This window comes from Scyliorhinus canicula, chromosome 12, assembly GCF_902713615.1.
Source record: "Scyliorhinus canicula chromosome 12, sScyCan1.1, whole genome shotgun sequence".
Classification (NCBI taxonomy): Eukaryota; Metazoa; Chordata; class Chondrichthyes; order Carcharhiniformes; family Scyliorhinidae; genus Scyliorhinus; species Scyliorhinus canicula.
This window is the reverse complement of record NC_052157.1, coordinates 126,366,878-126,391,009: the sequence shown is the minus strand read 5'-3', so window position 1 is coordinate 126,391,009 and position 24,132 is coordinate 126,366,878. Positions and strand designations below refer to the sequence as shown.

Here is a 24,132-nt window from a genome sequence, read left to right as displayed (position 1 = left end):
AGATAGTGGCATGGTAGCATGGTGGTTAGCATAAATGCTTCACAGCTCCAGGGTCCCAGGTTCGATTCCCGGCTGGGTCACTGTCTGTGCGGAGTCTGCACGTCCTCCCCGTGTGTGCGTGGGTTTCCTCCGGGTGCTCCGGTTTCCTCCCACAGTCCAAAGATGTGCGGGTTAGGTGGATTGGCCATGCTAAATTGCCCGTAGTGTCCTTAAAAATGAAGGTTAAGGGGGGGGTTGTTGGGTTACGGGTATAGGGTGCATACGTGGGTTTGAGTAGGGTGATCATGGCTCGGCACAACATCGAGGGCCGAAGGGCCTGTTCTGTGCTGTACTGTTCTATGTTCTAAGGCACATAATTTAGAAGTCATTTTTATGCCATTATCTATGTCAGCATTTGATACGGACAGGGCAGGAACAGAACTGAAACTTGTGTCCCACTTTCCTTATCGCCCTTAAACTGTATGTTTTCAAAAAGTTTGCCTTGCTCATCGGAAAGATTTTTCAAATAAATGTGTGTGTTTCTGAGCCCCCAGAGTGTGAGCCAATTTAAATAGGAACAGCAAACATTTGTGCATTCAATAATGAGGATTATTTTTGCTTGCATTCATCTCAAAAGTCGAAACGCCATGTCATTCATGCATGTGTGCGTGTACACACACACACACACACCTGAGAAAGATACAGTTCAAGAAAAGAGTGAACTTTTCGAAATTGTAACAAAGGAATAGTCCATACTTCACTTGTCACAGGAAAACAGTAGTTGTGGACCCAGTGAAGACTTAGTCAAGGTAGATTCAGATATCTGGAATGGTATGTAATTGTTGCAGGGTCCCTGAAAGAGATGAATGTTCAGTAAGTCACAAAGTTAGGTAATTGTGGGTTTTGTACCTGAAGATTGCATTTTAGGAATCAGGGCTTGGTCTATATCTGATATCTGCAGTGGGCATTCTTTGATGACTGACTTATTTCTCCAAGAACCAGAGAAAAACATGGATTTGGGTATCAAAAGCTGGTTTTGGTCATATGACCAGTCGTTTTATAGTCCACTCAGAATGGTTTAAGATGGAAGTCATTGGTGTCCATTGGAAAATGGATGGGAGGTGTGTTCGCCTCCCCTTAAGAGAATCTGACTTTGGTAGCTTTCTTTGGTAAGCTTCAAATTTGGAGACATGGAGGCCATAATTCTCCGGCTGTTTGATGGTGGCGGGATTCTCTGGTCCTCGCCAGCAGCGCAACCTACACCTGTGGGTTTACCGGCGGCGTGCGGTGGCTTCAGTGGAAATTCCCATTGACAGCGGGGGGAGCAGAGAAACCCCCTCCCCCACCAGCAAATGGTGCGCCTCCTCCCGCCACCAAGAAACACATGGCTGGGAGGCTGGAGAATTGTACCCAAAGTCCATTGATTTTGAGCTCCTGGTAAACCCCAGATGAACAGTTAGAAATTCCACAGATGGGTTCCTTCTGGATCGTGATCCAGGATGATTCAATTAGGAAATTTTCAGAGATTTGAGCTTGTCTTTGAAAAAGTGGCCTGGCACTTGACAGCCATCTTAAAAGTCTTGATAGTGTCCATTTTCAAATAAAAAACAGTTCAGAAAATGATACACCGACTGCAGTCCACATTTAAAATAGCCCATGCTTTCCTTGGGCGTGACATATGTAACAGCTTGAAGATCCAACACACCAGCTGACAAATACATGGAGTAACGAAAGCCGGATAGAGAGGTTATAAAAACAATTGCCAACTAAATGACTAACTAGAGAGTATCTAGTTCTCAGGTATTGGGTGGAATATTGTGCCCCCCTCTATGGGTGGTTTTGGTGTCAAGGGAGCTTGCAATGTCGCGGGAAGGTGGCAGGTTGGGACACTACCACTTTCCCACCTCCACCCAGTAACTCTGTGGCAGGCAGGAATGCTACTGGATGGCCTTCCTGCCCCTCTGTCAATTGGGGCCCTAAGTGCAGGGGGAGTTGCTTGTGGGTTCCTGTGGAAACAGGTGGGTGGATGTCCCTCATTCAAAAGCACTCAGTGCCTGATTGGAAGATGACCCCGCTGAGAACCATCCCCTGACACCCCCCCCCCCTCCCCCCCCCCCCCCTGGTTCATCGATCCATCCGTCCCCCTGCCAACACTGGCCTGTAATCCAGAGATGATACCTGGACCTGGATGAGTGTCATACCTGTAGAAGCCACTGCCTTCCCAATGGTGCTTCCATTCAATAGAGTTGACAGCTTCTAATTGGTTGGCAGGTCTCAGGGGATGCGACCAGCAGAACCTCTTAAGACCCAACACTGTTAAGTGCCTGAGTGAAGCAAGATGCAGTGTGCCATCCCTAAAAGAGACAACATGGTGGGGTCTTACCAACTCTCCAGCCAGCAGCCGAGACCACTGTAGCATCCACAAGGTTGCTAAACATGCCATGTTGTCTTCGGACCTCCTTGTTAGTTAATCAGAGAATGTCGTTGAATGGAAATGTCGTGACAATGGAAATGTCCACGGCCAGGAGTCTTAGAACATTTAATTTAGTAAACAATCAGTGGGTCTCAAGGACAAGCTCTTGTTTTCCCTTCCCCTCCACAATACTCTCTGACACAAGTGCCTTATCTTCCCCTCCATCCATTTGGCTTGCACTTTCTAGCTCCTGTGCTTTAATACGTGTGCTTCCTCATTTGCTGTCTCTCTCTATCTCCACTCTCACAGCTTCTGTTTCTGTCTTGCTTCCTTCCACACTTCTTTTATCACCTGCACTTTTCTGTTTTTATTCTGCTGTACTGTTTTGTCTGCAAGAATCGTTTTGCTCAATTTCTAACAGCATTCATGGTGCGATGTGAGTACAGAGAAGGCCGCTGGCTGGTGACACTGATAGCAGGGAATGGCAGGGATTGTGCTGGGCTGGGCTCCATGCTGTAGCACAAAGAGTAGGAGAGGGCGGACTAGGTTTCCCGGTGTCGTACCATGACTTGGAGAGACTGGTCAGGCATTGCCGAGGTTGCACAGACTGTGCAGGGAAGTGGGTCTGAGGCCACTGATGCAGCACAAAGAACAGAAAGGATTGGAGTTGGCGGTCTCCTTTGCAGAGACCGTTGCACAAAGAAAGAAGTGTATTCTTTTATAAATGTAAGAGAGCCCTAGCTGCATGATGCTGCCTGATAATTGTAATCTCCTACATTGGAGGTGGACTCCTGCGGATTCACATTTTGTTTGTTTACTCGAGGGCCTTCACAACGGGCCTCTGAACAAGAAATCTCGGATTTCTGATGAGTATTATTTTGACGCTGGCAGGAGCCCATTTAAAATAAATGAGTTACTGCTGTTACAATATCGCTGATTGGAAAAGCTTGATTGTAGTCAGCTAACGAGAGGAGATGTGGATTAGGGGTGGGGTGGTACAGGGGGTGGGCTGTTCAGGGGAAGTCTCCAGCATATTCAAAGGCCCACCAGTGTTGTCTGTGGAAGGTGATATTGAGGCAGCTGAGTTAATAGATCATTTTCAGGATTGTTTTGTGAATATCTTCTGGATGTGCTGTGTGATTGATATTATTTGTACAACTGTGTGTGTGTGTGGGCAGGATGGGGGTGGGGGCAGTTGAAGAACTGCTTTGGTGACTGCATCCCTGGAATGCAATTTCCTTTAGAATGCTTGTTGTAATGTTTGGAGCAGAAATTGAATTTGGGAAGGTTTTTTTTTATTGACACAGGTAATTGTTGAATAGCAAAAAATAGAGAGCGCCAAAATGGCTTACCATCAAGGGAAAAAAGGTTGTCTCTACGGTTAGAGGAAAAAAAGGGGATAGGCTTCGGTGAGCATAATCTAGGTGACATACATAATAGAGACAGAAAATGTTGCATTAAGAGTGCAGCATTTCAACTGAGACAAAATTTAAAATTGCGATTGGTTCAAAAGCTCGAATGCTGGAGGCCGATCTCTACATCTTCTTGATAAAAGGTGACCCACGGATTCCACATACAGGCTCTTCCGTCCCCTCATCTGAAGGAACATTGGTTGCATTGAGAAGTCTTAAAGGAAAAACAAAACAAAAAGGAAATGCCTTCGGGAGATCTGACTTTTACTACGTTCAGTTGCTTCAATGCCTTTACCATGGAGCTTTTCATCCTGCCGTGAAACATGGCTGAAGTGTTCAACCACCAGAAACTCCCCACAGAGTTCATTCTGTCAGAGCTGCAAGAAGAGAGTCTGCTGAATGTGATTGTTAAATAGCGAAAGTAAGGGGCCCCGATGATGGCTCTCCGCAGGGGATCGGAGATGGCACAAGACTTCAAAGCCTGCAGACATCCAGATCTGGGAGGTCTTTCCTTCAGGTCAAACCCCACAGACTCTGGTGGGGGGGGGGGGGGGGGGGGGGGGGGGGAGTTGGCTCTAATTGTGTTTCACAGAGGTTGGACAAGTAATGACTTGTTTCCTCTGCAGTTACTGCCTCTTTCAGTGAGTCGAGGTTTTGTACATGGAAGGCAGGTTTTTAACGTGCTGTAGAGAACAGCAGAGGAACACAAATGTTGAAGCCGTCTTGATAGTGTGTTTTAACCCACCGTTTGCCAGTGTGTTTGCTGACCGTTCTGCAAGCACATTAAGATAAAAGCAGTGACATAGGAAGAAAGAAGAAGGACAGCACACTAGCATAGTGGTTAGCGCAATTGCTTCACAGCTCCAGGGTCCTAGGTTCGATTCCCGACTGGGTCACTATCTGTGCGGAGTCTGCACGTTCTCCCCCTGTGTACGTGGGTTTCCTCCGGGTGCTCCGGTTTCCTCCCACAGTCCAAAGATGTGCGGGTTAGGTGGATTGGCCATGCTAAATTGCACTTAGTGTCCAAAAAGGCTAAGTGGGGGTTGCGGGGATAAGGTAGATACATGGGCTTGAGTGGGTTGCTCTTTGTAAGGGCCGGTGCAGACTCGATGGGCAAAATGGCCTCCTTCTGCACTGTAAATTCTATGATTGAACTATGATTGAAGACTGTTGAGGAATATTTACAAATGACTAGCCTTCTGTATAAAATGAATCTTCGGGTGGAATAATGTGGTGTGGAATTTATTGCCCTCTCCTTAGGTGAGTTTGATGCTGCTGGCATGTAATCAGGCGGGAGGGTTATGGGTTGTGAGAAAGAGATTGTTGTTGTGTTATACTTCTTCACGTAGCATAAGTTGCTTCCTTGATGTATACTCTGACAAAGGAAGGTTCAGACTTGGAGATAGATTTAACACATTTATTGAACAGTTAATAATTCTCCTACTTGGGTTCAACTCTCCTGCTAATCTTACGATAGTAACTCGATCTAACTAACCAGTCTGCTCTAATCCATGCTGTGGGTGTGATGCTTCCCTGATCTGCCCCTGTGTCTCTGAGAGTCGCCTATGGAAAAAAGAAAGAGCATGTGTGCCCTGTCCTTTTATATGGGTAGCCCCCTTTTGGTAGTGTCACCTCTGGGTGTGTCTTGACTGCCCATTGGTCGTGTCCTATCTTCCTTGCCGATTGGTTAAATGTCTGTGTGTCATGATGTCTCTGGTGCTCCCTCTAGTATTTATTTAGTTCTAGTGTATTTACATTAACCCCTTGTGTATTTACAGTGCCCTAGTGTATCTACATTAACCCCTTTTGTATTTACAGTGATGCATATCACCACAGTTGTAATTCCCCCCCTAGCACACTCCCTCCCCTGGCCTCTTGATCCTGGAGAAGGCCCAGTTGAAAGCTTGATTAAAAGGTAATTCAGCAAGCCATCTCAAAAGGATGTGACGTGGGCTCTTTTGGCTCTCCAGCCGGTGGACAAGAACCTCATCACCTCCATTGAAGATAAATTTTCTATTTTTATACAGAAACTTTCATTGAAATCTTTAGGTTTGTATAAATCTGTCCTTTTTTGAATCAGATTTCCGAAACTGAATTGACTTCAATCTCCTTAATTAAAACTCCTGAACAAGAGAGAGCACCCATCCCATAACTCTCAGGATAATCTTGAATTTCAGTGCTGCATAAGATCCAGGTACACTAAAGATATAAGTTAATTTGTGACTTTGGATCAAAAGATGCTTCGCCCCTTGCCCGAAGACAAAAATGAGACTACGGACCATTACTAATTGTGTTTTAATGGTATTGAAAGAGGCTTAACTCTGCACTGAACGCGGGCAGCGCGGTGGCCTAGTGGTTAGCACAACCGCCTCACGGCGCTGAGGTCCCAGGTTCGATCCCGGCTCTGGGTCACTATCCGTATGGAGTTTGCACATTCTCCCCGTGTCTGCGTGGGTTTCGCCCCCACAACCCAAAAATGTGCAGAGTAGGTGGATTGGCCACGCTAAATTGCCCCTTAATTGGAAAAAATAATTGGGTAATCTAAATTTATTTAAAAAAAACTCTGCACTGAACTGAACTGGAACCAATCTAAAATATAGTACAGATTTCCAAAGAGCTCCAACCTAAACCGTTTGATTGAGATTTTGGTCATTCTGCACCAAACAAATTCACTGTAACATTATTTAATGTGGCGAGCCTGTTTTCCCGTTTCCTAACACTCCAATCTAAAAACTGCAAGTTATGTATTGGTCCTTTGAACTTCCAAGAATGCACCCTTGCTCAGTTTGCAATTCCTGCTCTCAGACTGATCCTTCATCTCATCGATTTTCATGGAATCTTGCTGCATGCAAAATGGCAGCTGCGCTCAGCTGCGCAAACAACAGCAGTTACTGCAGTTCAGAATGCTTCATTGTAAACAAAGTGTTTTGAGGACAATATATAAATGTGTACTGTTTTTTCTGGCAGGGTATACTTGCATTTTAATTAAACTTAATAGGAAAATACATCTTATATTGAGATTGCAAACAATGAGGAGACTCAAAAACGACCATCAGCAATATTATCAGAAAGGCATTTCAGAACAAAGTAATGTTTTTATTGTTATCAAAAATTGACTAGGTGGGCCCTTATTTGGTGATGGTGTTGGTATATCCAATCTGTTGAGATTCTCTGCTAAAATTGTGTCAGAAGGGTGCAGTGGTTAGCGCTGCTGCCTCACGACGCTGAGGAACCGGGTTCGAACCTGGCCCCGGGTGCTCCGAGGTGCGGAGAATCGACGACATTTGCGCCGGCACGTTTGGCGCGGCGCTAGCCATGGGCCGCTGGAATCAACAGGACTGCTGATTCTCCAATTCTGCGGCGGGAACTCTGCGTGAAAGGTCGGGGGCGGGCGGGGGGGGGGGGGGGTGGGGGGCCTCCTTCACCGGAGGGGCCTCCGATGAGGTCTGGCCCGCGATCGGGACACACGATTGGCGGGCCGGCGTCTCTTCTCTCCCCCCCCCTTACCGGGCCTACTTTCTGGCGCAGCCGGCCCCTGAACACCGACTCCATGTTGAGTCGGGGCCGGCGTGCGAAAGAAGTCCCCCGCGCAAGCGTAGGTTGGCGCGGCCCAACTGCGCTTGTGCGGGTTGGCGCGGCACCCATTTAGCGCCACGAGAGGAGGCTGGAGCGGTGTGAACCGTTCCAGTGCTGTGCTGGCCCCCTGTTGGGGCCAGAATCGGTCGTACCCAGGACCGGTTCACAGCAGGGATTAGAGGCGTGGAAGAAAGAAACCTCTGCTGACAAACAATCAGCTCACAAGAATCTTGGGGGAGTGATTCTCCAATCTGGAGCCCAAGTGTTCGCGATGGCGTTCATGACGGCGCAAACACTTGGGCTCCATATTGGAGAATCGCTCCCCCAAGAATCTTGTGAGCTGATTGTTTGTCAGCAGAGGTTTCTTTCTTCCACGCCTGTAATCCCTGTTGACGCTGCTTCTTTTAAAAGCACTGTGGAAGCAAAAATACTGAAATAACTGCAACAGATTTCAGTGACTGTTTCTTGGAGGCATTTTCTGAATCTCCGCACAGAACACATGTTAGACTCCATCAGATTTCCTGTCTGTCAGCTGCACTGACCTGTCGACTGGAACACAAAATCAGTTGAGTGTAGCATGAGGCTATTTACACCTTTGATAGATTCCAAACCAAAAAGACAGCTGATAGATATCTTCCATACACCCAATGCTTGCAGGCTGAGCAGTTCAATTTCCACCACTAATTGTGTTTTTTTTCCAGGTTTCTATCTGTTATTGTCTTTCCTTTCTTGAAGAAGCTGGTGCTATGCTTGATTGGCATCCCATCCACCAGCTGAAAAAATACACTCCCTCCTCCTGTGGCAGCAGCGTGGGAAGTGTCGAAGGTTTGCATGGCACCAACTCGCCAAGGCCATTCATCAGCTCCTCCCAAACCCATAACCTCCACCACCGAGAAGTAAAAAGGCAGCATGCGCTTGTGAATATTGTCAACTTCCAAGTCTCCCTCCATCCTGACTTTGAACTATATCGTTGTTCCCTCATGGCCGCAGGGTTGAAATCCAGGAACCGCCCCCTTGCCAACAGCACTGTGGGTGCACTGTCATCATATGAACCAACATTGAGTGAGGAAATAGTTCACCACCAGCATCTCAAGGGCAATGAATGTTGGCCTTCCCAGCAACACCCATATCCTGAGAATGAACTTTTAAAAAGATCAATCCAATTATGTTTGAGAAACTGGATTAAACAGGTCCCGCAGTATCAATGGAGAGAGAATCAGAGTTATTGTTTCTGGTTGTGAACGTTGATTTGAAAACAGAAAATGCTGGAAAAGCTCAGCAGGTCTGGTAGTATCTGGGGAGAGAGAAAATAGCGATAACGTTTCGAGTCGGTGTGACATTCCTTCAGAGTTAAAGCGAGGGAGAAATGTGATGCACTGTTTACTGTATAAGCAGGGGTGACGTAGAAGGTTAGTGATTAGTGAGAGGTGGTAGAGATTGTAGCAAAGATATATAGTTCACAAGGCAGGAGAGACTGCTCAAACCTTCTCCTTCCTTTAATATTTCCTCAGTCGCCTTGTTCCAAGAAATATCAATGCAAAGTTTTCTCTCAAAACTGTTTTGTATCAAAGTCCCGTTTCTGACATGCCATGAGCCGTGGCGAGTAGATTAATCTGGGAAATCAATGCAGAGAAAATCTGATAATACATCACACAACTATGTGAACGTTTTATGAAACAAATGTTTTATTTTCAAGATTGGAAATGTTAACCTTTGGATTAATCTTTGGATTATTGATATATCTAAAATGATTGTTTTAAAATTAACTTTCATGTCACAGTAAATTCAATGGTGTGATTGTAAACAAATCAATTAGCAGATAGTGAATGATTTCTTATAATACGTATTCATACCACCATGTAAAAACCTTTATTTCCAGTAATTTGAATTTAAATGGGATGAAACTGTGCATTTGTGCGTGTTCTTGTAATGTTTACTGAACATATTCTATCAATGATGTGGAGATGCCGGTGTTGGACTGGGGTGAGCACAGTAAGTAGTCTCACAACACCAGGTTAAAGTCCAACATGTTTGTTTCGAATCACTAGCTTTCGGAGCATTGCTCCTTCCTCAGGTGAAACCTGTGCTCCAAATAGGTTTAATTCACCTATTTGCATCCTCCCGCTGGCGCGGATAGCAAACCTCAATGCCGCGCCAGCATTGGAACAGGGTCGGCGCCAGGCGCTAATCAAATTTTTTCTCCGACACAAGATTCTCCGCCGCATCAGGAACTCCACTACCGACGGCGAGCGGCGGTGAATTCTCCCCTCCCCCGCACTGTAATTTTAACTGTGCATTGACAAACGTATTAGTTCCAATATTTATAGGGAGACGGGAAGATGAACCAAAAATGGTTGAAGAACATGGCAAAGTTGGAAAGCTCACCCAAATTAACGACAGTCTCTAAAGCCTTTTTGCTCAATTTTCTGTCCATTGGTTGGACAAATGGATAGCCTGGCTGGTGGGCGGGAGAGAACAAAGTGACAAGAGGCTGCAGCTAGGGCTCCTTGGGAACTGTGTCTGATGCTCCCTGGTACGTGGGTCATGGATATCACCAAACAGCTACAGAGCATTCTGGAGGGTAAGGATGCACAACTAGAGGGCATGGTCCACATTGGCACAATGATGTAGACAGTAAAAGGGATGAGGTCCTGCAGGCTGAGGTTAGGGAGTTAGGAAAAAGATTAATGAATAGGACCTCAAAGATAGTAATTGCCGGATTAATCCCAAGGCCACATACTAGTGAATATAGAAATAGAAGAATACACCTGATGAATACATGGCTGGAGATTTGGTGCAGGGGGGCACTTCAGATTTCTGGGGCATTGGGACTGGTTCTAGGGAAGGTAGAATCTGTACAAGCCGGATAGTCTACACCTGAACTGGACCGGGACAAAGGGCTAGATTCTCTGTCCCACCGCGCCAGATTTCTGGTTCACCACGCCGGCGGGATTCTCCATTTCGCAGGCTGGTCAATGGGGTTTCCCACTGTGGGGCAGCTCCGCACCGTCGGGAAACCCCCAGGCTGCCGGCAAAACGAGCATCCCAACGGCGGAGAATCCAGCCCAATGTCTTTGCAGGGAGATTTGCGAGTGTTTTTTGGTGAGGGTTTAAACTATTTTGACAGGGGGTTGGGAACCTGAGGGTAGGTTCAGAAAGGACAAATTCAGAGTAGAGAGGGGGAGACAGAATACTTGCAGGCAGAAGAAGCAAAAGTAAAAAGTGTACAGCACAGGAATTTGGCAGTGTTAAATGCAAGGAGTATTGTAAACAAAGCCAATGAGCTAAGGGACACATGGCAGCATGAACGATTTGTTAAAACAGAAACTTGACTTAAAGGGGGCATCATTGGCAGCTCAACATTCCCGTATTTAGACAGATTGGAGAGGGGACTAAGAAGGTGGCGGTGTACCGTCACTGGTTAAGAATCAATTGCTACAGTGAAGAGAGTTGATATACTAAATGAAGGAACAAATGAGACCATATTGGTTGTGCTGAGAAATTAAACAATGGCAATGACACTATTAGGAGTGTACTTCTGGACCCCCAAATAATGAATGGGAGATAGAAGAGCAAATATATGTAGGCAATTTCCTGAATGCCAAAACAATAGTGCAGTAAACATTGGGGACTTCAACTACACTAATATCAATTGGGATACGAACAGTGTGAAGAGCGCAACATTCTTAAACTCCATTCAAGAGAACTTTTTCTTTGCCAAAACATAACAAGCTCAATGAGAGGAGGAGCAATTCTAGACTTGGTCTTGGGAAATTAAGTTGGGCAAGTGGATGAAATAGCATTGTGTGGCCATTTTGGAGATATTGACCATAATGCCATTAGATTTAGTATAATTGTGGGGAAAGGATAAAGATAGAATGGGAGTGAAAGTTTTAAATTGGGGAAATATTTTTATGAAGCTGGGAGGTAATCTAGCACAAGTGGATTGGGAAATCGGTGACAGACAGTATGAAACATTCAAAAGCGAGAATCTATTGGCACAGTGTCGACAAAGAAAAAGGATAGTACTGATAAATCTAGAGCTCCTTGGTTACCTCGAAGCATACAGGACAACGTAGTGCCAAAACAAAAAGCTTGTGGCAGTCACTTAAAATTAATTTTAGAAAGCCTCCAGAAGTCTAGAAAATACAGGGGTGAAGTAAGAAAGGAAATCGGGAAAGCAAAGGAAGGATATGAAGGAATGTTGACAAGTGAAATCAAGGAAAACCCGGAAGTGTTTTATCAGTACATGAAGAGCAAGTGGATAACGAAGGAAAGGGTAAGGCCTCTCAGAGGTGCAGAAGATAACTTATGCAGTGATGCAGACGATGTGGGAAGGACTCTTAATGTGTACCTTGTCTCCGAGGGATGATGCAGATATTCTAGTTAAATGAGGAGGAGTGAGAAAAATACGGCACAATAAACATAATGAGGGAGAAAGTATTGGAGGGACTGACATCCTTGAAGGTAGATAACTCACCAGGGCTAGAGTGATTGTACCGCAGGCTGTTAAAAGAAGCCAGGGAGGAAATAGCAGATGCTCTCTGGATCATTTTCCAATCTTCACTAGATATAAGCGAAGTAACAGAGATTTGGATGAATGTTGTACATTTTTTTAAAATGAGGTGAGGGATAGACCAAATAATTACAGGCTGACTTCAGTGGTGGGCAAATGCGTAGAATCAATTCAAAGACGGGAGAAATTATAACCTAGAATGGCAAGGATTAATTCATTTTCGTCAGCATGGTTTTGTTCAGGCAAAGTCATGTCGTACAAACTTAATTTCATATTTTGAGGTAGTAACAGGGAGGATTGATGAGGGTACTGTCGGAGATGTAGTCTACATGGATTTCAGTAAGGCATTTGATAAGGTCCCACTTGGTAGACTGGCCAGAAAAATCAAAGTCCATGGGATATGAAAATGAAAATCGCTTATTGTCACGAGTAGGCTTCAAATGAAGTTACTGTGAAAAGCCCCTAGTCTCCACATTCCGGCGCCTGTTCGGGGAGGCTGTTACGGGAATCGAACCGTGCTGCTGGCTTGCCTTGGTCTGCTTTCAAAGCCAGCGATTAGCCCTGTGAGCTAAACAGCCCCAGATACAGGGGAAGGTGGTGATTTGGATATAACATTGGCAGGAAACAAAGTGTAATAATGAATGAATGGAAAACGGTTTCCAATGGTATTCCATGGGGCTCAGTGTTGTGTCCCATGCTGTTTGTTGTACATATTAATTATTTGGCTTAAGCGTGGGAGGCATGTTTAAGAAATTTTCAGCTGACACAAAAATTGGCCGTGTGGTTGATTGTGAAGAGGATAGCTGTAGCTATGTCTCCAGAATAGTTGAGTGGGTGGAAAAGTAGCAAATGGAATTCAGTCTGAAGAAGTGTGAAGTAATGCATTTTGGGAAGCCAAAAAAAAGCAATGGAATAGTTACGAAATGGAACGACATTGAGGGGGAGGGGGGCTAGGGGAGAGAGGGGGTAGCGGTAGTGAGAGATCTTGGAGTGCATGCCCACAGACCCCTGAAGATGGCAGAACAGCTGATAAGGTAGTAATGAAGGCATATTGAACATTTTCCTTTATTGGATAAGATATTGAATGCAAACGCAGAGATTTAATGCTGGATCTATTATGGCGAAGTGCTCTCAAGGGCCTGAAATGCCTACTCCTGCTCCGAGTTCTTGGGCGGGAATTCTCCGTTCCAGCTGTTAAGTGCCAGCGCCAATGTAGAATCCGTGGGTGGTTCACGACGGGAAAATCGGCGCAACCCCCTGACCGGTTCAGGTGCCGCTGGCGACCCTGGACCACTGCAGCAGTCAGTGGTGAGGTGGGAGTAGGATGGGGGGGTCAGATAGGGTAGGGGAGGGAGCATCTATCTGCAGGTGGATTTTCCAGATTTGGTGTCTTGATGAGGATCCTTCTTCCAGCCTCAGAATGTTCCAGGAGATCCACTTTATTTCTCAGAAGGTCCATTTTCCAGCACACAAATAGAGCTGCCTTATCAGGTCATTAAATTGGCACAAGAAGATCTGCATCAGTGCAAAGTGAGTGGTGCTTGGCACAGCAACCAATGAAGGATTGACAGCAGAGGGATATTGACTCCAATGAAACGGTACTGTGCAAAACCAGGACATAAAAAGAAATTAGGTATTGCATCAATGAGTAGCAGTTCTGGTATCCTATCTTGTATTTCTTTGAAGAAAGGAATTTGATTTATATTGCCACACCAGTCAATTGTGCGTGTAATTGAACACTGTTCACAACAGCTTGAATATTCCTTTACCTTTAACCTTCAGAAGTCATTCTAACTTCCTGGTAAACTATCATGGGTTCAGTAATTAGCATGTGAGCTTTAGTTTGAACTTCTCCTGGCTATCTCATTCTATGTCTCAGTCTTTCATGTGTGGACAAGCAATTGGGGGGTATGTGTGGCCGGGAGGGAGGGGCGGTGGACATTCTTTTTGTTCTCTTCCTCACGTTTTGATTGACAGATTAATTTCTGCTGAGCTATGTGTTTCAGGAGTCAAAAAGAAACGAGGGTGCTGTCAGGTTTGCTTGTTGGAAAATTAGATTAAATGCCGTTGTCATTTGTAAAGGATTGCAGTGTTCAAGCGATAAGGTTACATTTAATGAGAGGAAAGAGCCTTCTCGCAAGGGGATGATGATTTTCGTGTGTCAGGCCGGTGCTTTGTCACAGAACCTGATACTGCTGCACCCTGGCAGTTGCTGATAATGGATGATCAAGAACACTGTACCACTTCAATCGTCACACTGCTCGAAGTGACAACTTATCGGCCATTTGAACTGCAGGGACTGGGAAGTAATTAGCAGCCAACATGTGTCTTGCAAGTGGCGGCACTGCATCCAGCTACCTCGCTCTTTCCCTGTTCTTGCCCTCCTGCCAGGGCAGCTTGCTCTTTGGCTCGTGGAATGCTCCAGTTCCCAGGGTGGACTCTCCTACATGAATGGAACAACATAACAGAGCGATGGACTTAGAACAGCCCCTTAAAAGTCAGGATGAACGGAGAGGGGGCTTGAGGTGGAATAATAAACCACTGTGTCACATTAATGCTTGGCAGCTAGAAGCTCCTGTTCCTCATCTTTTAACATTCCTCTTCAGAATGTTCGTCACTTGAAAAGAAGTGTTTTATCCTGAGGAACTGAAAAAGAGACCATTGAGGAATCTGAGTTTACAATTTTCTTTAAGTGTTTTAATTATATTCTGCCATGATACGTATTCTTGAAAGCCACTTGTAATTTAGAATTTAATAATGTGTTTCTTGAACTGCTTTATTTTTGGAACTGAACCTCTTTGTAGAAGGGTGCAGCACAGTTGTTGATGTTGTGACCGTGGGCGGGTTTCTCCGATCCTGGGGCTAAGTGTTGATGCCAGCGTAAACGTCGGAGTGTTTTACAACTGCGCCAACAGGCCCCTAGGATCAGTAATCCTGCGCCGCACAGGGGGCCAGCACGGCACTAGAGAGTCTTACGCTGCTCCAGCTGCCAATACGGATGTCAGGACGGGCGCCGCGGGTCTGCGCATGCGCGCCACAGCCGGCGCAAGTTCACGCATGCACGCCACGGCCGCGTGAGTTCGCGCATACGCATGGGTTGCCGTGTCCGCGCCGGCCCCGACACAACATGGCGGAGAGCTGCAGGGGCCCGGCGCTGAGGAACATAGGCCCCCACGAGGATAAGCCCGCCCACCGATCGATAGGCCCTGATCGCAGGCTAGGCCACTGTGGAGGCCCATCTGCAACATGAACGCCGAGGTCCCGCCGGGCAGAACCATACGAGAACGGTGGCGGCGGGACTCGGCCCAACTCGGCGGGCACTCGGCACATCACGCAGTGTGAATCACTGGGGGGGGGGTGCCACGGTGAGCGTCCCCCGACTGGTGCCGTGCCGGCGCCAACGGCGCTGATTCTCTGGTTGTCGGAGAAGCGGCGGACCGGCGTTGAAGCGGCATTGCGTGATTCGCGCCCCCCCCCCCCCCCCCCCCCCCCCCCCCCCCGGCGATTCTCCGACCCGGCGCGGGGTTGGAGAATCCCATCCCCTGTGCCACTGGGTTAGGTTAAAGGTTTAAGTTGAATGAAGGCAGAGGGAGGGAGGGAAAGACAAAAGCTGTAGTCTGTGTGGACAAGTCTTGAGCTCACTTTGTGACTACCATGAATATGCGTGGATGGTCAGAACTCAAAACAAATTTTTTTGAAGAGAGGAATGTTTTTTCATTTGTAACAATGTGAGCTGGAAAAATTGTGACGTCTGTAACAAATAAGGTAGAAAATGGCAGATGCATCCCTGGGTATGGAATGTTGAGCTGGATGATGAGGTGTTCAAGTCCAGAATGTTCCGACATTGTGAAGCCATCTAGTCAAACAAAAATGGTGGGTAGTGGAGTACGAGGTGGAACAGCTAGTTTGGAAACCTGCAGCAAAATTTCATTTATTGTTCCCCATACTTAAGTATCGGTTTTCAATATGTAGTCTAGAGATGTGTATGATTATCTTAAGGTGTAATCTTCAAATGCAATTTTGAAAAATACTCTGGCTCTATCTTGTGGAGGTTTGAAGCAATTACATAGAGAAATATTTGCACTAATTTTTCACTGGAATTCAATTTTTTCTTTTGATAAAAATATAACTTTCTTTTTTTGTTCTCCTCTAGGTTTCGGATGCCACTTCAGAGAAACTTTTCAATACCACCACAAGTAAAGGTAGGCCATCCCCCCCCCCCCCCCCCCCCCCCTTCGCACCCGCAACCTCCTGAACGAGCCTACTGATGTTAAGCCGTATGCAAAGTGACACTTTTAAACTGCTAATTGCGGAGATTTGAGTATTCCTCTTTTTTTTTGGTTTGCAGCCAGTATAAAAGAGGGCAACCAGTGAATCAACATTCCTGCTTCACTGCTGGTAACTAGGGTGAAGGGCTCTCAAGTTGTTGAAGCAAAGGATGATTGATGAACAAAGGGCCTTTCCTCTTGCCCCTGCTTTCTTTCTGGATTTGAATGTATTTCCCACATTCTCATCTTTGTTTACTCATACAGTTTGATTTGTGGCATCCATTTAGTTGTGAATGGCCACGCTTGACAGAGATTCTTTATCCAACTGCAGTTTTTTTTTGAGGTGATTTAGTTCCTGTGAAAGGATTAAGGTTTCTTTGTGCAGCCTTAAATCAACAGCAGCTTTTTTTATATAAGAAAAAAACATTGCCAGGAAATACACACAAATAGGCCTTTAGAATATTCTCCTCCACCCTTATTTCCATCAAAATAACCTTTTTTTTCTCTCCCTCGAGTGTTTTCCTCATGCCATGTGGTTATTCTGTGTTGCCAGCGTAAATTACAAGAGATAAATGTAAATGCAGGTGTTGGGAGCTTTGGACTCTTTTGAAGTTTGGATTGTGGGAAGCAGAGACCAATGGAAGTATGGCAACTGGTTTGTTCCAGGCAACTTGCATCCACTCTCCCAACATTGGAAAACAAATGTGTGTGAGAGCAGTCCTATTGCGAGGAAATAATCTAAATATTTGGATCAAGGCAGGTGCATGAGGCAACAGAATGTTTGTACTTGGGGTCATTTTCTAAGACACACGTATAGCATTTAAACTTTATTTCTTCCTAATGTTGTTCAGAATGTTTTTTTGATCTGGCTGCTGTTTGCTTAAAGGTCCTTGTACCTAACTGTCATCACACTCCCATTCCATACAGATGTGTATGAAATATATTACAATGAAGCGCTCACTTTAAAATGCTTAAGTGAAAAAAGACTTAATTTCACAAATGAGTGCGGTTGACCTGGATTCCAATTTTGGATACGAGAATCTAATTATATGTATCTCCTCTGTTACTTTAATTGCTGCTTTACAGCACTCCCCCTTTTTTAAAATAACTACCTGGTCTTGATTTGATTTAATTTATTATTGTCACATGTATTAGTATACAGTGAAAAGTATTGTTTCTTGCATGCTGTACAAACAATGCATACCGTACATAGGGAAGGAAGGAGAGACTGCAGGATATAATGTTACAGTTATAGCAAGGTGTAGAGAAAAGATCAACTTAATACGAGGTAGGTCCATTCAAAAGTCTTATGGCAGTAGGGAAGAAGCTGTTCTTGAGTCGGTTGGTACGTTAGCTCAAACTTTGGTATCTTTTTCCTGACGGAAGGAGGTGGAAGAGAGTATGTCCGGGGTGCGTGGGGTCCTTAATTATGCTGGGTGCCATTCTGAGGCAGCGGGAATTATAGATAGAGTCAATGGATGGGAAGCTGGTTTGCGCAATGGACTGGGCTACATTCACAACCTTTTGTAGTTTCCACAGGAAGGGTAGACAGGCTCCATACCAAGCTGTGATACAACCAGAAAGAATGCTTTCTATGGTGCATCTGTAGAAGTTGGTGAGAGTCGTAGCTGACATGCCAAATTTCCTCAGTCTTCTGAGAAAGTAGAGTTGTTGGTGGGCTTTCTTAACTATAGTGTCGGCATGGGGGGACCAAGACAGGCTGTTGGTGATCTGTACACCTAAAAACTTGAAGCTCTCGACCCTTTCCACTTTGTTCGCATTGATGTAGACAGGGACATGTTCTCCACTACGCTTCCTGAAGTCGATGATAATCTCCTTCGTTTTGTTGACACTGAGGGAGAGATTATTGTCGTTGCACCAGTTCACCAGATTCTCTGTCTCATTCCTATACTCTGTCTCGTCATTGTTTGAAATCCGACCCACTACGGTGGTGTCATCAGCAAATTTGAAAATTGAGTTGATGGGGAATTTGGCCACAGTCATAGCTGTATAAGGAGTATAGTAGGAGGCTGAGGACACAGCCTTGTGGGGCACTGGTGTTGAGGATGATCGTTGAGGAGGTGTTGTTGCCTGTCTTTACTGATTGTAGCCTGTGGGTTAGAAAGTTCAGGATCCAGTCGCAGAGGGAGGAGCCGAGGCCAAAGCCACAGATTTTGGAGATGAGTTTTGTAGGAATGTGATGGTGTTGAACGCTGAGCTGTAGTCGATAAATAGGAGTCTGACATAGGTTATCTAGGTGTTCTAGGGCAGAGTGCAGGGCCATGGGGATGGCGTCTGCTGTGGACCTGTTGCAGCGGTAGGCAAACTGTAGTGGGTCAAGGCAATCTGGGAGGCTGGAGTTGATTCGTGCCATGACTAACCTTTTGAAGCACTTCATTAAGATGGATGTCAGAGCCACTGGACCATAGTCATTAAGGCGCGCTGCTTGACTTTTTTTTGGTACAGGGATGATGGTTGTCTTCTTGAAGCAGATAGGGACCTCAGATTGTTGTAAAGAGAGGTTGAAGATGTCTGCGAATACCCCCGCCAGCTGATCCACGCAAGACCTGAGTGCTCGTCCAGGTACCCCATCCGAGCCAGTGGCTTTCCGTGGGTTGACCTTCGAGAAGGCTGCTCTGACGTCTGCAATGGTGATCTCAGATACAAGTTCATCCGCGGCTTCTGGGGTGGAGGGTTCGCTCTCGCTGACCTCTTGCTCAAAGCGGGCATAGAATGCGTTGAGCTCATCAGGGAGGGGTGCGTTGGAGCGACGATTTTACATGCTTTCATCTTGTAGTCTGTTATGTCTTGCAGACCTTGCCATAGACGGCGGGGATCCGTGTGGCTAGCCTGGGACTCGAGCTTGGTCCGGGACTGTCTTTTGGCATCTTTGATGGATTTCTTTAGATCATATCTGGCTTTCTTGTAGATGTCAGGGTCGCCTGACTTGAACGCCTCAGACCTAGACTTCAGCAAGCGGTGGATATCCCTGTTCATCCAGGGTTTCCGGTTGGGAAACACACAGATTTGCTTCTTTGGCACACAGTCTTCTACACACTTATTAATGAAGTCAGTTACTGTAGTGGCGTACTCGTTCAGGCTGGTCGCAGAGTTTTTAAATATTGACCAGTCCACTGACTCTAAGCAGTCCCGTAGGAGATCATCCGATTCCTCAGACCAACAATGCACAACTTTCTTTGACGGATTCTCCCGCTTCAGGTTTTGCTTATAAGCAGGGAGTAGGCGCACAGTCTTGTGGTCAGATTTGCCAAAGTGTGGGCGGGCGATAGAGCGATAGACATGTTTGATATTAGTGTAGCAGTGGCCCAGGATGTTTGGGCCTCTGGTGGAACAGGTGACGTGTTGGTGGTAACTTGGTAGTATGCTCTTGAGTTTGGCCTGATTGAAGTCCCCAGCTACAATGAACAAGGCCTCAGGATGTTTCATTTCAAGGCTATTTGTCGTGGTGAATATTTTGTCCAGTTGCACTGTGAAAATATGATTGAAAATATTATCAGGTCAGCGACTAGGGTCTGATTTTTATAAATTGAAGATTTGTACCTGGGCACTTCTCTCTATTCAGAGTGATGCTTCCTGAATAATCCTTTGTGCTTGCTTCAGATTGTTGCTGTGTTGAGTTAATAGGAACTGGAATCTCAGTCCAAGTTCTATGTTGTTCACGTATGGCAACAATTCAAACTGAATTGCACAGGATGGGAAATCTCTTTTAATCTTGTCATGGTGCTAAGCTAATTGGGCACACCCAGGGCAGTGTCAGGATACGACAATTACCAGAAGTGCTTTCAGCCAGAGGTAATATAATGTCCCAAAGTTCCCAGTTGTGGTAACCATCCAGTGACCCCTGCTGGAAGAATGCACATGGGTATCCGTTGAATAAAAAGAGAGACCAGCAATTATCTAGCGCTTTTCACACTGTCCCAAAGTGCTTTCTCGTTAATGATGGACTTTTGAAATCAGGTCAGCGTTGTAATGTAGGAAACATGGCAGCTGATTTGCACAAAGCAAGATTCTACAAATCTTTTGTTCATCCATCGAGGCAAAGGTGACCATATTCATCATCCAGAGTGTCTGGTAAGGTTCGGGTGAGTAAGGTGAATGATAAGGCTGATCTGTACCCAGAAGGTTTTGCTGAAAATGAGACAGGAAAATTAAAGTTATAAGCGTTCCATCTTTTTTCCCCAGCCAGCAATGGGAATGAACCCCCAACCCAAGTGTACAAATAGTAACGTGATAATGACCTGATTATCTGTATCAACGGTGTTGGTTGAGGGATAAATAGTAGCTAGGGTGCCCTTGAAAGTATGAGGGCAGATGGGACCTTGACTTAACATCTCATTCCAAAAACACCCCAGTTGGGCAGCATTACTTAGCCGGAGTGTCCGCTTTGGTTTTCTGGTCAGGTCTCTGGAGTGGAACTTAAACCCACAACCTTCTGACTTTAGAGGCAAGAGTAAAGCCAGCTGACCCATGACTGACATTGTATTGGATTTTACTGTGATGCTCCCGACTCTCTATAGCCTCACAGCACTGTTCGGGCTCACACATGAGTGATTGTGGATTCGACATATGAGACGCCCCCAATGGATTGAATCTCCACCTTAAGCAGAGGCATACAAAAACCAGCAAAGAGTTTTAAAAATATATATTTAGAGTACCCAATTAATTTTTTTTCCAATTAAGGGGCAATTTAGCGTGGCCAATCCACCTACCCTGCACATCTTTGGGTTGTGGGGGGAAACCCACGCAAACATGGGGTGAATGTGCAAACTCCACACGGTTGGTGACCCAGAGCCGGGATCGAATCTGAGACCTTGGCACCGTGAGGCAGCAGTGCTATCCACTGCGCCACCATGCTGCCCCTGACCAGCAAAGAGTTTCAGCGGATCGCTTCAAACTTTCAAAAACTATCACCCTATCAGAGTAACCAAGCACCTGGTTTGCAGAGCGTGAAATAATTGCTGAAAGATGTAACTTCAGGTCTGGGTTTCACAGTCCTGGGGCGGGGTTCTCCGAAAATGGGGCTAAGTATTGACGCTGTCGTAAATGCCGGAGCATTTTACAACTGCGTTATTTGGCCGCTCGGAGCAGCGGTCCTGTGCCGCACAGGGGGCCAGCACAGCGCTCATGCAGCTCCAGCTGCCGATATGGGAGCCAGCACGGCTGGCACGGGTCCCGCATGTGCATGGGTTGCCGTCTCCGCGCTGGGCCCTGGGCAACATGGCGGAGCCCTACAGGAGCCCGGTGCAGAGGAACGTGGGTTCCCCACGGGATTAGCCCGCCCGCCAATCTGTAGCCCCCCCCCCCCTCCCCCCGAGTCGGATCCCCCCCCCCACCCAAACCAGGAGGGCCCCTGCAGCCAGCGCCACGGTGTCCACGCCAGCGCCATTGGCCTGGCGTCGGAAATGCATCGCGGGATTCGCGCCCCCCCAGCGAATGTCCGACCCGGAGCGGGATTGGAGAATCCCGCCCCATATTCCTCATTTGGAACTGGTTTTACACGGTGGAACTATTAACCACTAAATATGAGTGCTGTGACAAAGGACTGCAGAGAGCCAAGGATTCTCTGCTTCTCGATGCCAAGAACACAAATCACGATTGGGTGAAGAAGCGCGGGTATTCCAAAAATTCAAGGTTTCCGCCCGCCGCTGATTCCGACCGCCATGCGGTCCCTCGCTGGTGGCGATATCAATGCTGACATCTGCGCTGGCAGAGTGATGTAAAACCCTCATTTGCGTGAATCTCAATATCATTAGCGGCTTGGACAGTTTCCTCCACCCTTCCACAATGCTCCACCCCTCTTATTAGGCGTCTCTCACGTGCAAATTAGTGCAAGTATTGACAAGTGGCCAGGGCTGCGAAGGGGGAGCGGAAGGCTAAACACTGAAAACCCTCAAATTGTCGGGCTTGCTGGGCTGGGGAAGTAGCAGGGAACAACCTGGTGCCAAGTCCATGCACTTGGAGCTTTTCCCATCGGGATCGGGGTGGCCTGGCTCAGAGCACCATTACTGCAGTCTGTCTTTTAAATGCACCCCTGGGTGCTTCTTACTGGCTCCTGGCTGTTCACTCTGCAGAGTACTACCAGCGTCCTTTGAATGGTCAGGGAGCCTCTCGTCATCTGGGTGCCCTCCCTCATACCTTAGCTGTATCATCAAGTGGACGGGTGTGGCCACATTCAATCAGGGGTCTACCAAGTGTAGGCAATCCTCAGAAGCACTGCCCCATTGCAGATCAGCAGAGCTCACCCCATCCAGACCGGGGCTTTTGGCGTCCTACTTGATTCTCTGCCCCTCTCAGGGCAGAAGCCTCACAAGTGACCCCCACCCTTCCGGATCGCCAGCTGCCTCCTCCTGGTGAGGCCGGCTGTGCTGACTGCTTCCGCCACTGCCTGCCAGGTGGTGTTCAGAAGGGAAAGCTTGATTTTGAGGCCCACCCTGGGGAAAATGGTTACCCTCCGCTCTTCACTGGCATGGAGCCTATGAATCCATCTCGGACTCCCGACCTTGTTGAAGGGGGGGGGGGGGGGGGGGGGTCTTCTGTAAACCACCTTTGTGGCTGCAGTGAGTGAGTGGTAAGTGGAGAGCTTACAAACAGCTCCAGCTGCCAGGCGCTTTAGCGCTAAATCCGGCCCCAATGGTTAGAATGCCCACTTGGGCTGGGAATTGCTCGGAATTCACGCCGGCAGAGCGCCGCTCCATTTGCATGTCTCCACTCGCTTTCCGAATGGCGGCCCCAATGGGAACACAGCAGGGTAGCATGGTGGTTAGCATAAATGCTTCACAGCTCCAGGGTCCCAGGTTCGATTCCCGGCTGGGTCACTGTCTGTGTGGAGTCAGCACGTCCTCCCCCTGTGTGCGTGGGTTTCCTCCAGATGCTCCGGTTTCCTCCCACAGTCCAAAGATGTGCGGGTTAGGTGGATTGGCCATGCTAAATTGCCCGTCGTGTCCTAATAAAAAAGTAAGGTTAAGGGGGGGGTTGTTGGGTTACGGGTATAGGGTGGATACGTGGGTTTGAGTAGGGTGATTATGGCTCGGCACAACATTGAGGGCCGAAGGGCCTGTTCTGTGCTGTACTGTTCTATGTTCTATGTTCTACAAACGCAAGGTATTCAGCCTCAGTGGCAAGAATTAAGGCGGGATTCTCCATTGCCCGATGCCGATATCAGGAGAATCCCTGTTTATGACCGAATCGGGCAGTCGGGGGCGGCGGGGGGACCGTGCTGCTGGCTGAGGGGGCTTCGGCGAGGTCTAGTGGGGGGTGGTCCAGGGGTGGCGAGGGGGTGTCCAGGGGGACACTATCTGCCAGGTCGGGTCCGTGCGCGTTCCAGCGCCATGTTGTACGACGCGACCGCTGCAGGTTGTCGCCGTGCGCATGCGCGGTCACAGGCCCGGCAATTCTCCAGGCGTTTATATCGGGAAGGCCGTGCGTTTTACGTGGTGCGGCTGCTAGTTCCTCAAAGGTTGGAGCATTGGTGAAGGAGCGGCACCAACCTTTTCGCCGTAAAACCAGACACGCCCTTCGGACATAGCCTCAAAATCGGAGAATCCAGCCCTTAGTCTCCCAAATGGAGAATCGTGCCCAAATGTGCTTTGGAAAGGGATGTTCCAAGGAAGTACAGAGCTGACAACAACTGTAACCAAGATAATATCTTGAAAGATTGTACAGTGAAAGATCACATAGAAGGAATATCGGACAAAGGAATATAGAATAATGATATGCATCAACATAATGCAATTAAGTGTAACTATCCATCTGGGCCTGGCTCCTGTTCATAGCTACTCGAGTGAACTACACTCAGTTGTTTCTTAAAGTTGTTGTTGGCGAAGATTTTGTTCACTTTGATTTCCTGACTTATAAGCTTCAAACCGTTGCCTCCCGAAATTCAATAGCAATCTCTACTTGTACTGTACGAATACTATATTCCATGACAGAATAACCAAAATGATTCTG

At 46.9% G+C, this 24,132-nt stretch overlaps 1 protein-coding gene across 9 annotated transcripts in view; it reads left to right on the top strand.

Annotated features, from left to right (window-relative positions):
- The window catches only part of auts2a (activator of transcription and developmental regulator AUTS2 a), a 1,338,783-nt gene that overhangs the window by 1,153,580 nt on the left and 161,071 nt on the right, over window positions 1–24,132 (top strand). For all 9 annotated transcript variants that reach the window (XM_038814055.1, XM_038814058.1, XM_038814057.1 and 6 more), the window contains one exon: window positions 16,050–16,098. In XM_038814055.1, the coding sequence (XP_038669983.1) occupies window positions 16,050–16,098 (49 nt within the window). The remainder of the gene's footprint in view (window positions 1–16,049; window positions 16,099–24,132) is intronic.